We start from the raw sequence: 15,945 nt of genomic DNA, 5'->3' as shown, positions 1-15,945 counted from the left end.
ATTTGCCCCCTGCATTTGAACACTAAATCTGACCCCGCATTTGAACACTTCTACGGACAGGGGGCTGACAATCTCATCTTTGGAAAGCCTGTGGTGGTTGTCTTCTTTCGTGCTGAGCCTGAAATGTGCATTCCTAGTTCACTCACTGATCTGGAACCTGCTGTTGGAGATACCCAGTTTACTTTCTCTTTCACAAGACAGCCATCATATCGTGCAGTTTCTCCCTCTCCAAGTTAAATACGCTTTTATTTCCTGCAACTGCCCTTCAAGGTTTTCTAACTCCCCGCCCTCTCAGGACATGATCCAACTTGATAGGGTTCTTCCTAAAGGAGAGGGAGGAACTTCTCAGTAATTCTATTTCTGATCTAGAAGGTGTAAAGTATGGTGGAATGGATCTCTTGTTCTGGGGGAGGAAAAAATGCCACTATTATTGAATAAAAGCCATCATGGCGTGCTTTGTAGAAATCCTGTAGCAGACGTTTGTCATTCAACAACCACTCCACAAATATTTATTAAACATCCATCAAGTACTATCTAGGTGAGCCCCTAAAAACAGTTAACCATATTTCACCTAGTTAATTATATATTCATCCGTATTTCTCTCCAAACTCCACATGAATCACATATAAATACTAACCAAATGGTAAGATTAGAAGCCCACATAAGCTACAGGATTTCATATAATATATATATATAAGCTCAGTCTAATTATAGAAATGTTAGTACGTAACTACAATTCCTTTGAATGGTCTGTGCTAAGTTTTAATATACAAAAAGTGAATTTCCTTGGTCAACCAATCAGGGGGTCTGTCCCTAACTAGCCAATGAGGATCTACCAACAGAATATCTGTTTTCTCTGGTAGGTAATTTAAAGCTACTGAAACCTGTCTCCGCCCCTCCCTCCAGGTACCAGCTAGTTCCTGGCAGGCAGGGAAACATACAAGTGATGACTTCACAATAAGCATGACCCTCTCTGACCTCGTACCCCCTGCATCCCCAGTCACTTAATGCTCCTTTATTTAGTATATCCTTATAATTTGTTATATGTGCAAAATAGCTTCCAAGTAATTCGTGATTACCACTTAAAGACAAATACATGTTTTTAAAAGAGCATACTATGGCTCTTAGATCCAATCCACTCTTATCCACTGTCTGATGGAGCATAAAGATGAGATTCCGTAACACAGTGTGGACCAAAAAAAAAAAAAAAAAAAAAAAAACAGCATTTGCTAAATGCAAATAAGGAGAAGGAGACTCTCTTCTACTAAGTTTTTTTATATATAAGATTAAAAAATTATTCCTATGGTACAGGAGGAGAAATAAGCAGAGTGGCCTAAAGGATCAAACTGAAAACCTCCAAGCCCAAACCGGGCAGAAGGCAAGCCCTGAAGTCTGGTGCTCATGGCCACTCATGTCCTCTCCTCCAAATGAAGCGAGTGCCTAACGTGATGCTGAGAGAGTTCTACCCATACCTCCGCCTCCCCATGGTCCTCACTGCTGATTTTGGCCCTGAAATTCCCAATGGCCCTGTTCCCTGGGATTTCAACTTAATTCTGATCTACCTTACTCCTACAGTGGCTGTCCAGGAGAAAGAAAGTAATACCACCCTAACGGGAAACAATTTAAGCTCTGGCTGTATAATAAAGGTATGGTATATACGCCCATGACATCTGGACCTACTTCTATCATTACTACAGAATTCCACCCCTAGTTAGTTGATATTTAAAATCCTGATTTCCAAAAAAATGGATTTAAAATGGCTGAAGAAGATAAAATCCTCAGGTAGACCCAAATGCCAGCAAATAATTCATCTAAAAAGCCTTTTAGGAAGAGTCATTCTGGAGTCTCATCCCTTAATTTGGCATATTTATTTACATATTACCGTAGACAGAGGATTCCCCAGTAAGTGCTTCCATGGTCCATTATTTCATCCCTCATATGAAGGACCCCACAGGGTCAGAACACCCTAAAATACCGGGGTCTAACACCAAGCTGGTGTTCAATATCCAACTTTAAGAGCATACCAGGTTACAGCAGGAGTTCGTTTTGACATTTGAAAAGAGGGAAGGGCTTCTTTACAAGTAGTTTTAATTTATTCACCCAGAAAGACGAACCGGCAAAAATGGCAAAAAAAAAATTTCCCTTCCACAGACAGCGCTGAAATTCTCAGACCCCAAGCTTCTACCACGTACCTGGTCTGCTAAGTCTGTCAATTTTGTCCATGCTAGGGGACGGGAGCCGAAGTCGAGGACTGCTCTGATTGGAGTTGTCCGATCCCACGTCATTGAACGAGTCATCATGTGTCAGTAAGAGTTCTTTTACACACTTATGACAGATACTGTGTTGACAAGGGAGAATCAGCGGGTGGGTAAACAGCTCCTTGCATGCTGGGCAAATGAGCTCTCTTTCGATATTCTTAATGGTAACCTTGAGGAAAAGAAATCAGAATCAAAAGCTCTTAGTGGGTGAATAAAACCATGACTTCAATAAAAGCTAAGACAACAGCACCCTAAGAATGAGACCGTGTTCCTCCTAAGCACACTAACTCTGGGGCAGGCAAGAGCTGGTAAAAACTGGGTTAGCCAGTATGTTCATGGAAGCCTCCTTGAAATCTATTTACAAGCTGAATCATCAGCAATTTTCTACATTAAATGTGACCAATTTTCATAAGCTACAACTGTAATGTAGCTAAAATGCTTGAGGTTCTCCTGCTGCCTAGCAAAGTGGTTATCTTAAAAGCACTTGATGAATATTGAAAGGGTGGAGAGGACTAGAAAGCACCATTGTAAGTGCTCTCAGTACTATAGGCTTGCATTATTTTTCCATGAGAAACATTCAGTCTCTAATCACAACCAAAAAGGCTTGATGACCTCATACTCGTTTTCCCATCCTTTCCATATGTAGTTCCCCCCCCAAACTGCAGGTGCTATGAATCTATTATTCAGCCTTCTTGCAGCTTTACGGTCCAATTTTAAAGTACTCCTAGCCGTGTACAATCATTTCAATTACTGGAGCTCCACAGAAAATTGGAATTGAATTAATTCACTTATTTTAATTAAATAAAAATGTATGCTCTTCTATTCCCCCTACAGTGACACTAAGTGCTTTAATAACCCCTGATAATAGCACTACATGCAACTGGCTTTATCACTGTCCATGGTCTTTGATATGTTTCTTGCTGCATCATTCAATAAATATTTCATAGAAGCCCACATCGTCTCAGGATTTTATTAAATTTGGAAGATCGCCACACCTCACAATTCACGGCAAAGAAAACAGAATATTCACATCCTATCTCATCTCACAAAGGATTTGACACCTAATTCAAAGGAAAATACTGTTCTGAATGTCCAAAATAGATTCAAAGAATAATATTGTTCTGAATGGCCAAGATAGATAGATTCCCATTTGATGGAAGGTGTACTTTGCAGCGGAAGATCTCAAATCATTTCCACCTTCCTTGTTCCTAAAGCAGGACATAAGCTTTTTAACCACGGCAGATAGAAAGTAATTCTCACCCAAAAGAAAAATGAGTTTTCATTCCAGAACCACTCAGGGAAACCACCTGATTAAAAGAAAGGTGATGTGGCGGCTCCCACAATCAAGCTGTCTGAAAATCAATGGGGTTCGACGGGGAACTACCAAGTCGGAAAGAACTGCAGATCAGACCCTTTCAAACAAAAACACTTGTACCCCGACAGCTGCCAGGGCCAGCCCGCCTCCCGCGCGCGAGCTGGCAAAGCCGGGGAGGAGCCTCGGCTCGCGGCAACTGCCGGCCGGGCTGGGCCGCGCCCGCGGGGGTCCGAGGCGGGTCGGAGCGCCGGCCCCACGACGCCCCGGGACAAAGGGGCGGCCGGACACCCGCGAGGCACGCGCGCCCCGAGCCGCGATGGGCACCCGACTCCCCGAGGCGAATGAATTCTACAGCCCGGACCCCCGGAAAGAGCCCCGCCCGGACTCCCCGAGGTGTTCAGGTGGGCGATCGCCGCACCCGATCGGCGCCCTCTCGCGGGCCCAGGGGACCCGGGGTCCAGCCCTCTGAGGGGCAGAAAGGGGGCGCCCCGGATTGCGGAACCCGGGGCGCGGAAGGCGAAGAGGAAGCGGGGCCACCACACGTCCGCCCTCGCTCCTCAGGAGGAGACGCTCCCTCAGGCTCAGGGCGGAGGGGAGAGAGCGCCGGGGGCCCCGGGGAGCCGCCATGGAAGTGTGCGGCGGCGGCCCCTGTGGCCCACTCACCAGCGAGTCGGAACCATCCCCTTCCATGGTAGCCTTCTGCCAGGTGTCATCAACGGCAGCGTCCAAACAGGCAGACGGGCGGCCCGGGCAGGGTCTGGTGGGCGGGTCCCTGCGGCGGCCGTGGAGCCTGGGTTCGGAGCCGGAGGGCGAGCTGGTCAGCCGGACCCGGCCAGCGGACCGACGCGGCGAGGAGCGGGGCGGGCGAAAGCACAAGCGCGGAGAGCCGAGCTGCGCTCCCTGCGACGGCCCCGGAATCCCGCCCCGCGGCCGGCTGCGGCGGCGGCTCCTGCAGACTGCGGCTGGGCGGGCGGCCGCGCGGAGACCCGAGCGCCGACGCCGTGGAGGGGCGGGGCCGGGGCGGGGCGGCGCCGTCGCCGGGGCAACAGCGCCCACAGCACAAAGGGGGCGGGGCGGCGGCCGGCGGGTGGAGGCCGGGCGGGGAAGCGGCGTGCGCTGGGGTCCCGGCTCTCGCCGCCGCGGCCACCGCCCCCTGGGCCCCGCCCCCTCTGCCGCTCGCCCCCTCGCGGGCGGCCACCGCCGTCGCCACCAGCCGCGGTAGGAAGCCTTGGAGGGGCGGAAGAGAGGGGGCAGGGGAGGTGGAGGGCGGCGCCGGGGCGGGGCCGGGGTGGAGCGGTCGGTGGGGCTGCGGCTGACTGCAGCCCTGGCTGCCGGCCCGGCGCGGCCCCTCTGCCCTTCATTTTGCCTTCCCTGCGCTGTGGCGAAGCGCGGTGCGAGGCATCACCTTCAAGGCCCACCTCCTGGCTCTAGACGGCCGCCGGGGGCGAGGGCGGGCCCGGGCCGCCTTCCCGGAGCCGTCGCACCCACCGCAGCAGAGTCGCGCGCCGGGGACGCGACCGCAGCGAGAGCCCGCCCGCCCTACCCCTTCCCGGGCCGGGGGTTCCCCTGGTGGGTCCCTGTCTCCGCCCGGCTCTTCCTCCTTCTCTTCCAGCCCAGTTCGTCGGGTGAACTTCACATCCCCTACTGGTCGCCAACCACACGTATTCCGCTTCTGCTTTGACACCCCAGGGCGCGGCGCTGTCACGCACGACACGTTCTCGCCGAGTGGCGCGGGGTTGGAGTCCAGAGCTGGCGACGCGGGAGCGCCCCTCCCCACCCCGGACAGCCGCCCTGAGGTGCCCCTTTGGGGACGGGGGGCGCGGGGCAAATGGGCGCCGCGGGTCCTGGGCTGCTCCGGCTGCACCCGCGCACCCACGCGGCGCTTGGCCGGCTCAGGGACCAGCTGCGCCAGATTCACCTGCCACGGCTCTCAAGTGCCTTTCTCGTGTCTCGTTTCACTGCGAACCGAGAACAAATTAACCGTACGATGGGACCACGCCACTGCCTTCCCGGCCGGCTGACTCCATCCTTCCGTAGAGACAGAGAAAACGGGAGCCCCAAACAGCTGGGTGAAGGGACCTCAGCTGCAGCAGGGAATCCCATTTAGGTTGTGACATGACGCCCACTGTCATTTTTCTATTTGGGAGACGTCTGTGGCTGTGAAAAGTTCCACCGTCTTCCCACATTACGGTCAGCATTGGTAATGTCTTCTCCAACCCGGCAGTTAAATCATGGTGTAGCAGTGAGGACTTGAGAAGGGCAAGGGACCGTAGCATTCGTCTTTAATGGAATGCCCTCTGTTTACAGCTGAGGTGTAGAGAGGATGAGTGAGGGTCTTGCCGAGCAATGACCTTACTATTCTGATCCGGATTAATGCCCGCTCTGCGGCCCCACGTGCTGGAGTTGAGGCTGCTTTCTTCCCACAGGTTCTGAAACACCCTAATCTGGAGGGAAACGAGGAAAATAACAAATGCCTGCATAATTTGGTTACCTGTATTATGTACACACCATGTTCCCATATAGTTTTGAAAAGACTCAGCCATTAAAAAGCATTATATATCAGTGTTTGTTTTTAATACTGGTCTGTGGGTTAAATTATTCCCCTCTGGCTGTAATCTCACATCAGCCCACCTGAATAGTGCTTTGGTCCAAAACTAACTAGTTAACTGAGTAAAAGAGATTAGAAAGCTTCATTAACATGAGCTAAAGATTAAACTTGTACAGACAATATTGGGCAGAAAATAAATTTGAAAGCCCTCCTCCCATTATGCAAATCAGACTTCAGTGAGATAGCATTTTCCACCTGATTCTCTAGGTTCAAAAATTATCTTTACACACTTGGCCAGAATGTGGGGGGAACCAGGCACAGTCAAGCTTTTTTGTGACACTGTAGCTTGGTACAGCTTATTGGAAGGGAATTTTTGCAAATCCTATCAATTTTAAATGCGTATATACCACCTTTGACTAAGCAATTCCACTTCTAAGAATTTTCCTACTGAAAGACTTGCATGTGTGCACAAAAAGGTGTACAGGGGCGCCTGGGTGGCACAGCGGTTAAGCGTCTGCCTTCGGCTCAGGGCGTGATCCCGGTGTTCTGGGATCGAGCCCCACATCAGGCTCCTCCGCTATGAGCCTGCTTCTTCCTCTCCCACTCCCCCTGCTTGTGTTCCCTCTCTGGCTGGCTGTCTCTCTCTGTCAAATGAATAAATAAAATCTTAAAAAAAAAAAAAAGGTGTACAAAGATCTTGTTGGAACCTTATTTATAGAAACTATCATCCATGATGTACAACCAGCAGTTAAAATGAACGTACTAAAAAATAAAGTGAATGTATTGATGAGTGGAATTTCTAAAACATCGTGTTAAAAAGATAAAAAGCCATACGGATTCTCTACGTTGCCACTTTGGCCAAAAAAAAAAAAAGAGAGACCAGCATATAAGCTTATATAGGCAAATAAGTAAATAAAATAAGTCTCTGACATAAAGCACAAAAAATAGCAACAGGACTGGAGAGAAGGGGATGGAATCAGGTGCGAAAGACTTTTCACTCACATTGTATTGCAGTGTTTGCACTTTATGATAGGTGCACGTTTTACTTCTGGAAACTTTTTAATGCAATTTACATAAGTAATCCATAAACGTTTTAATCCATATTCTTTTAAACTATTAACCCATAAAGTTTTAAAAGCAAAAGGGGGGAGGGCTGTATTGGTAGGAAGAGAGTAGATATGTAAACCACCATTCTAAACCATTCTGCCCACTTCTAGTCATTTCTATCTCTTCCTTTGGTTGCCAGGCTTTGAGTCACCTCATCAGTTTCTCTCAACATGCATACATACCAGCTTCCCCGTTATCAAAGATACCAAGATCCTTCCCAGTTCCTCAAAGTAAAATCCTATGGGTTTGGGTTTTGTTTAGGTTTTTTTTGGGGGGGGGTGTTGTTGTTTTTTGAATCCTCTTCTCTGCTTCCCCTGTACCTCCCATCAGCCTTCAAATCCTCTTGTTTCTTCTCAGATCCTACCCTTTCTCATCCTCACAGCTAGTTCCCCTGCCCACCCTAAGCCTCCTCCGCTCCTGCTCCCAGTGCCTAGATTACAATAACAGCCTAACAATTAGGTATTTACAGATGACTTTCCATATGGGTATCGCTGTCCCTATAGCTCCATTTGTGACAGGGGCTGAGTAAGCTACGGTCCTAGACTACAAGGAGCTTAGTGTGGGACCATAACAGGGAGGGCTATATGTGCATGTGAATGAACGTATTTGAATGTTGGCATGTTGGGGGACAAGGGTGACAGGAGGGTTGGTGAACTTGCAATACAAAATGAGTCTAGTATAGTGCAGAGGGCCTGGAATGCCACGCTTCTTTCCTGAAGACTGATGACGTGAGCCATCTGTATGGTTTGGTTTTTTTAAATTATTCTCCCCATTGGCATTGCACATTCTATCCCATTGCACATACCTACCCCTTCCTAGTTTGGTATTGTAGCACCTCCTCTTCCAAGACTTTCTTTTAAAATACAGGTCAGGGTTCAACACGGGGAAGCCTTACTCCGCACCTATCACCGCCCCCAGCTACTGCACGGACCTTCAACACTCTCGCCTACATTATCTCATGGCTGTTGCTTAATTGCTTTTCCGTCACAGAGGCATGAGCTGTCTTGCATCTGTCTATTTCATCAAGTCCAAAAGGTCAGGGAAGGATGTTGTCAATTTCCCCCTACTTCAACCACCAACAATTGCCACGCCCCCAACACACACACACACACACACACACACACACACACACACACACACCCATTCAGGTTTGGTAAAGGGGCGGCTCATTAAGTGTTCACTGACATTTAAAAGGTAAACCTGTTACCCTTTAGGCTATCCACTACTCGCTAAACTGACCTGGTCTCTTTCCATACTGACTCCTAATACCCAACAAGAGATTAAGTTCCTGGCAGAGTCAGCTGCTCACAACCATGGTGCATATTTTGGTCAGTGCTGGACGACACCCCTGGCTCTTGATCTGTTTGGTCTGAGATCTGGGTACCATTCTGTTAGTATGTCCTCAACAAGAAGTCTTATCAAGGCGATTTGGCCACATACTCTCACATGTTGCCCCCTGCTGGGGACTCCTAGTCATTGGACAACCTGGGTACAAAATGAAGAGAGCCCCTGGACTTGGGGGGGACAAGGTAGCCGGCAAGGAAGTAAATCACAGGGTTTCCCAGTAGCTTGGCACATGTGCTGTTTACACTGCTGGGCATCAGGATGTTACAGGTGAAGGACAATGAATGGCAGATATCAATTACTGACCCAAGCCTATGAGAGGCCAAGCTCACCTGTCATAAAGTGTTTCTATGGGAACAACCTCAGGGGAGAGAAGTCCCGGGAGGCTGGAAGTTCAGATGTCCATTGCCTCGCCAAATCCCACTCATCTTTCAACCTGCAGATCTAGAGTCTTCTCCCTCATTGGTCTCATTTTCATTGATCGGCTCCCCTGACTCTGAGCTCCTTTGACACTTAGAGTCTTTCCGCTCAGTTGAACACGATTACAGACTCTCATTTCTTACATGAATGTCTGATGTCTTGTAAGCCTTATCTTCCCAGCCATTGAAGCTTCTGTTTGTTTAAGAGAAAATCCAGTAGACATTTACTTACTAAACAGTAGCCCCAGACCAGTAATTTGAAATCTGATGACAAGAACACAGTACTGCTCTGGCAGGAGTTCCATTAATGACAGGAGTGTGCTGGCTGCATTCCTCGTGGGCAAAGGGGTCCCCTGTCCACCTTGAGGGGAACCACACTGGCAATATTTAGAGGTTATCAGCCAGTCCCCTTTGACTACATGTTATTCCTACACTTGGGGTTGCTAGGTTTAGCAAAAACACAGGGCACCCAGACAAGCTTGAACTTCAGATACATAATGCATTTTTTTAGTATGAGTATGCCCAATAACTGCACCCCAGTGTTTACAGTAGCAATGTCTACAGTAGCCAAACTATGGAAAGAGCCCAGATGTCCATCAACAGATGAATGGATAAAGAAGATGTGGTACACACACACACACACACACACACACACACACACACACTGGAATATTACTCAGCCATCAAAAAGAATGAAATCTTACCATTTGCAACAACAGGGAACTAGAAGGTATTATGCTCAGAGAAGTCAATCAGAGAAAGACCATTATCTTATGATTTCACTCATATGTGAAATTCAAGAAACAAAACAGAGGAGCACAGGGGAAGGGAGGGAAAAATAAAACAAGATGAAATCAGAGAGGGAGACAAACCATGAGAGACTCTTAACCATAGGAAACAAACTGAGGGTTGCTGGAGGGGAGGGAGGTGGAGAGATGGGGTAACTGGGGGATGGGCATTAAAGAGGGCACGTGATGTAATGAGCACCGGGTGTTATATGCAACTGATGACGCACTAAACTCTACCTCTGAAACTAATAATACACTCTATGTTAATTAATTGAATTTGAATAAAATTAACTTTAAAAAGTATGCCCCATGTACTGCAAGGGATCTATTTATGTTAAGACAATTATTTGTTGTTTATCTTAAGTTCAAATGTAATTCTACATCCTGTATTTTATCTGGAACTCCCTATGTCCTCTTGTTAATAATCACAGTTTGGATAGGGGTGTCTCAAAACCCAACACTGCTGTCATAGCAGCTAGATGTAATAGCTTTCGTTTATTGAGGACCTACTATGTGCCAAAAACAGTATGAGGAATTTTGCATAAAATATTAATTTAATCCTGGCAATAACCCTGGGAGTAGGTATGATTCCCTTCAGAGGGGCCATGTGACAACCACAAGGGCTCTTCACCTCCACACAGAGATTAAGAAACACCTGCAGGGTCACATGACTAGATACGGAAGAGCCTTGAGAGTCAAACTTGGGTCTCCCTCAAGCATCCGTATTGCCCTGCCCTCCCACAGGTGAAAATACAACATGTCATTTAGTTGCATAAAAAATATGATTTAAGCATTATTTGCCTAAGTAGTTTAAGATACTCTTTTTTCAAATTACTCTTTTGAACAATATGGTAAAAAAATCAGAGGAAAATTATATTTACGAAACTAGCTAGTTTCAAATGATATCGCTGAAGTCTAAGTCTTCTGTGTACCTTTCCTACCCCCCACCACACACGCATTTCACCCAATCCCAAGATACAAAAAAAAAAAAAAAAAAATTTAAAGAATACTTTGCAGTGGACCCAACCTTAGTATTATCACCCAGTTTAGATTTCAGTTGTGTTGAGCACCCACCCATTGAGCCCTCTGAAACAGATCATTTGCTGGTATTTTTGTTTCGGTCCCAGGAGAAGTTTAAGACTTTCCATTAGTCTAGATTCGAGGATCTTCTAAATCGATTTCTTTCAGACTACAAGTATCTTCTTGCTTTACGGTAAAGTTTGTGTTTGTGAAAGTTCTTGAACTTTTTATGCCTCCGAGATGTTCGAAGTTAAAAGTAATAATTCACCACATTACGGAATCACTGCCTGTTTCTCTACCAGAGTTAAATGAAAGCTTTCCAAAGCCTCTTTTATTTTGCTCAAACTATTGCCCTCCTTGGAGGTCTCTGAATAGTAACTACGGAACTACAGGGAACAAGTACTTTCTGGCTAGTTATACATAAATACAAGTACGTTCAATTGTCTAAATATAAAGAGGTATATTAAATTTAAATTCTTCTACGTTCCTCATCAATATACCTTCACTAGGTGATTCCAGAGGAGGGTGTGATGGTGTGAAGGGAAAAGGTGAATAAAGAGGATAAAAAAATTTAATAAGCCAAATCCTTCTAGAGCCCAAAAGTTTGAAAACACTGCTTTGAGTAATCCTAGATATTGGCCACAGATTTGAAAAGGTCTTTTTTAGTCCAAAGAGGTGAGCTACAGAAGAAACAAAAGGCCAAAAAAGTATCTTCGAGAATGATGGTGAAATATAAGGAAGTCCATTTATGCTGATTTTTAAACCTCTTGAGGGTTATCGTAGGCATTAACTATACTTATAAGGGTATTGTTTGAGAGCAGAAAGACCACAAGGGCAGAGATCCCCCGTGGACTTTAAATATTAAAGTCATCATCACAATAGAGTAAAATAAGCTGATCAAGGAGGTTGATCAAGTTTGCCGTGTGGGTTTTAGGTTACCCTAAGATGAAAGGCTCACTCCCCACATTCAGTGAACACACAATAAGCTAATTTCACATGAAAAAGACCCACGGGAACCTGCTACCACTGGTGAAGGCGGTGTTTTGGAGGTGGGAGTGAAATTCCATTTTTCACTCTGTAAAACTTTCTGTAAAGTCTGGCTGTTATGCAACAAGCACGTGTTGATTTTGTCAAGTTTTAAAGCCATCAGAGAAAAGGGAAAGAAATCCGGGTGATGGTCAACCCGTTGGTCTTCTAAGGAAAGGAAGGGAAGGGAAGCAGAGGAGGAGAGAAGAGAGGAAGGGCGGGAGGGGAGGGGGCAGGAAGATTATGGGCTTCTGCTCTCCTGATTTAACTCAGGGGGCTTGGCGTCCTTAGAGCTATTTCACATTATCCTTTACCTTACAAACCTGAGCTACAAAGTGGAACCTGACTTCTCAAAGGAAAATAAAGCGTGTCAGTCTCAAAGCTCTGCTTGTCCCTGGCTAATACTCAGAGACACATTCGGCGTTCAAATCCTGTGCAATCACACACACAAGGAGGGTTTTAAAAGCAGTGGGGGCGGAGGTATGAGGAGAGTGGGCAGGGAATAAACTTGAGCGGAAATGGTTAGGTGGCGACTCCTTACCCCCCACCCCATCAAAACAGGCAGAGGGAGGAGCTCAGTTCTTACAGGGAGAGCCTGCTTTCCAACCTCATGAGAATGCCTGTTGAGTAAGGCAGAGAAATTCAGCGGAGGAAGCCAGCTGGTTCTGGTTTTGTTGTTTCTTTACAATAACTGGCGCAATTCTGACTTACTTTGAAGGCTGAGTGCCCCAAGCCTGAACTCACGTCTCAGTCACCCCATTGCTGGCCCCATCGACAGTGGTCCATTTATTTTGTAATCAACAAAAGGCATCCTCTTTCCTCCCCACCCCTACCCCGAGTTCCTGGCCAGCCACGGTCCTGCTGAGCGCTTTAGATGACCCTCCGGCTGCAAACCTCTTCCTCTGAGCCAGCGCTTCCTTCTGGCCTTCTCCTTTCCTCAGGCTTGGTCCTCCGGAGGGTGGAACGGGCTTCGGCACGCACCGCAGGCCCAGCGGGTGGCCAACTGGAGGCTGCTTGGGACGACGAGGAGCTTGGATGTGGTGGCCCCGGTGTCCCCACGCCTGTGCGATAGGCCCCTCCGGGTGCAGGCTGGAGCCCAGGGTCGGAAGAAAAGTGGAAAACCGGTTCTCCACGTGTACTTCTGATCCCGGGGTGCAAATGGCAGGGGTGGCCCGAAGCACAGCCCCCATCTTCGAAATGTGAATAAGCATTCTATTTCCTCCGAGTGTATCCCGTGTTTGCTGAGCAGGAGAGAGAATTCCGGGAGGCGCACGGCTCGCCCGGGACACTTGAATCTGGGAGTGCATCAACCAGCTCCGGGAGCCGCGGGACTGGCCGCCCTGAAGCTAAAACCTAGTGGAATTGGGGTTGGTGAGGTGTGCGCCTAAAGTTTCAGAGCTGCAGAATCATCCTTGCTTCTGATGACCGCACGCAGGAAGTCCTTTTCTCGCGTGCCGGCACTATCTCGAAACTCTAGGTGCGCCGGGCAAACGCAGACGCCGTTTCTCGCTTTCCCGCGGGAGGCGAATCCTGGCTGAGCGCGCCCGGGGCAGCCTTTGCATTTCCCGACACGTCCCGCCGGCAAACCACTTAGGAGCCTCCCGGGATGGTTTCTCCGATGCAGCGCGGAGGCCGGCCTCCCGCCAGGCCTGCCGAGGCGCGGCGCCACCCGGGCTGGCCGCGGGCGTGGTCGCGAGGTGCCACCGACGGCGCCAGCCACGATTTCGAAGCCGCTCCCGGACAGGTGCCGGGCTGAAATCCGGCTCCTTGGCATCCCCCCTCCCTTCCAAAGGCAGGCTGCTTGCAGTATTCTCGGCCCGGGGCAGTGGGGGCTAGAGACCTGGAAGGAGGGCTGAAAACGCCAAGACCATGCCACCTGGGGTTCTGTCCCTATTTACCCGCTATAGGGTCGCCCTGCGCGCTGAACCCGACCCCGCCCTCCCGACTATTCGCCTGCTAGTCCGAGCCCCTCTCCCCGCTTCGCGCCTGGACGCTCGAGGTCATCCACTCGAAGTCACCACGCGTGGGGAGCCCTGGGGGCGTCGCGGAGTGCCCCCACGGCCAACGCCCCACCCTCCTGTCCATCTCCGCGAGCTGAGCTCTCGTCCCTCGCCTTCCCGGGAGCCCCCCGCAGTCGCCCAGCTGGCCAAGTCCCCTTGGCTCATTTCAGAGATGCCGCGCCGATAAAGAAAAGGCGGCTACTTTGCATTCTGCAGCTGCTGGGATGCCCTGGCTGGGAGCGCGGACCCGGGGCTCCGGCCCCCGCTTTCCGCGGGCGCTGGAAGGGACCGGGACGCCCACAACGACAGGCCAGGTAGCGCCCAGGGTGGGGTCCCAGGCCGCGACACCTCGCGCCCCAGCACTTACCTTGCCTCTGGCCAGCAATTCCATGATGTAGCCAAACTCACTTATCTCCTCCGAATCAGACATGGTTACGTCCCTTCACCAACTCTGGGGGACCCAGGCGGGTGCATCGAATGTATTCTATCCCCCCCCCCCGCTTTATTCTGAGTTTTGCCAAGCGCCGCTCCAGGATGCGGTTAACCAGGAAAAGTCAGCAAGCTGGGGGGGAAGCCCAGAGCACGGCTGGGTGGGATGGAGGCCATCGAACGCTCGCGGGCAGCCGCGTCCGGCGTCCTGGGCTCCGGGGTACCGCGGTCCGGGCAGGGCAGAGTATCGGAACAAACCAGGGCGGCGGCGGCCGCGGCCGTGAAATACACACCAGGCGGAGCCCGCCGCCGAGGCCCCGCCTCCTCGGGGGTCGCGGCCGGCGCGCCTCCTGCCCGGGGTCGGGCGGCTGCAGAGACAAACAGCGACACAAAAGCGGGTCCGCCCCCGGCGTGGCGCGGTCCCAGGCCGGACACCCCCCCTACCCCTCCAGGGAGGGTCAGATTGGTCCTTCCGCCGATGCCGGGGAAGGTGACCCTCCGGAGCCCCCGGCGCGAGGACCGGGAAAAACCCCCAACACACTGTCTGGAGGTGCGAGGCCAGGGAGACTGAATGCAGAGGAGGCAACAACAAAGGATCTGGCTGCCGGCGCCGGGAGAAAAAAAAAAAAAGCGAGGGCCCAGGAAATGGCAACGCCGCATCTCAAGTCAGCCTTCCTGAAATCCAATAGGTAACAAAGCCCGAGCCCAGCGCTTCTGAGATGAGAACAAATACAAGGATTGTATTTTTAACACTCTAAGTGTGTAAGAGCGATTGTATATCTCTATCCTCCTGATACTCGACTTTCCCTTAATTAAAGGAAAAAGCAAGCACCATTTCTGCCAGCAAGGTTCCTGCCCAAACCCTGTCACCCTTAGTTACGACTAACTCATTTTTCCAACTACTCGTTTCATTAATTGAGTTACACATTCAGAGCATGTCTCTCACATTTCATACTTCTTTTTAAAATAGCAGCTCCCCTAGGATGCTGCTGCTGAAATGGTCTGTCCGTCTTCTCTCTGCTTCATTCATACCTGACAACCTTTGCTTCCCTTGAAAAGAGAACTTGGCTTAAGGAGGCTGCCTGGGTCTATTACTCCGCTTGTAGGCTGTCTCTTATCCTTCTTGAAAAGGAGGAAAGTGATAAGGGCTTGAGTTTTCCCCCCAAAACAAACAAAATCTGCCAGCGATAACTGGATTAGACACGAATACGAGATTCTCTACAAGAGCGAAGCCACTTTCCTTCAGCGGGTTGGCAGAGGCTGGCGCGGGGCTCGGCATCCCTGGGCAGGGTGGTGTTTGGAAATGAGCCGTTGTGCTGACACACAGCAGTTTTGGAGACCTGAGAAGACACAGGGGCTTTTCCTCTTTTGCCTCTTCCGTGGGTCATTTTCGAATTTCTGCCCCCCTGATCCGGAAAGCTATCTAACAAGTTCTTGCATTTCCCCCCAGTGCACCTCTCCTCAGAGCTCCATTAATGCTGCTCCTTGACTGTTCCTCTCCCAGAACTTTGCTACGCCTTCAACGTGTTACATTCCTCTATGAGCTGATGCTGATAGCCTCAGGGCAAAGCAGCAAAATATGCGATGCTGGGTATTCCTAGCTGGGGCTTAGTAGAAGGTATGACACAATCATACAGAATAGCTCTTGCTTGGAAGCTTCTTGTCCTTTTCAAGCTCTGTGCAACGTCCTG

The 15,945-nt window shown here is 49.7% G+C and overlaps 1 protein-coding gene, 1 long non-coding RNA gene and 1 pseudogene across 2 annotated transcripts in view; 1 reads left to right on the top strand and 2 right to left on the bottom strand.

Moving 5' to 3' along the window:
• Positions 1–4,527, bottom strand: part of TRIM36 (tripartite motif containing 36) — a 34,545-nt gene extending 30,018 nt beyond the window's left edge. Inside the window, exons 1-2 of the mRNA XM_040622569.1 lie at positions 4,237–4,527; positions 2,193–2,427 (exon numbers count right to left, since the gene is read on the bottom strand). Of these exons, the coding sequence (XP_040478503.1) occupies positions 2,193–2,427; positions 4,237–4,263 (262 nt within the window). The 5' untranslated portion in view covers positions 4,264–4,527. The remainder of the gene's footprint in view (positions 1–2,192; positions 2,428–4,236) is intronic.
• Positions 4,528–4,688: 161 nt separating this feature from the next.
• On the top strand, positions 4,689–6,133 carry LOC121100770. The gene is made up of 2 exons (XR_005832562.1): positions 4,689–4,791; positions 5,263–6,133. It is a non-coding gene; the product is annotated as an uncharacterized LOC121100770 (long non-coding RNA).
• Positions 5,677–14,359, bottom strand: LOC103679962 (annotated as a pseudogene).
• Between the last annotated feature and the right edge of the window lie 1,586 nt (positions 14,360–15,945).

Source organism: Ursus maritimus, unplaced genomic scaffold (assembly GCF_017311325.1).
Source record: "Ursus maritimus isolate PB19 unplaced genomic scaffold, ASM1731132v1 scaffold_5, whole genome shotgun sequence".
NCBI classification, from domain to species: Eukaryota; Metazoa; Chordata; class Mammalia; order Carnivora; family Ursidae; genus Ursus; species Ursus maritimus.
This window is presented reverse-complemented; position numbering and strand designations above follow the sequence as displayed.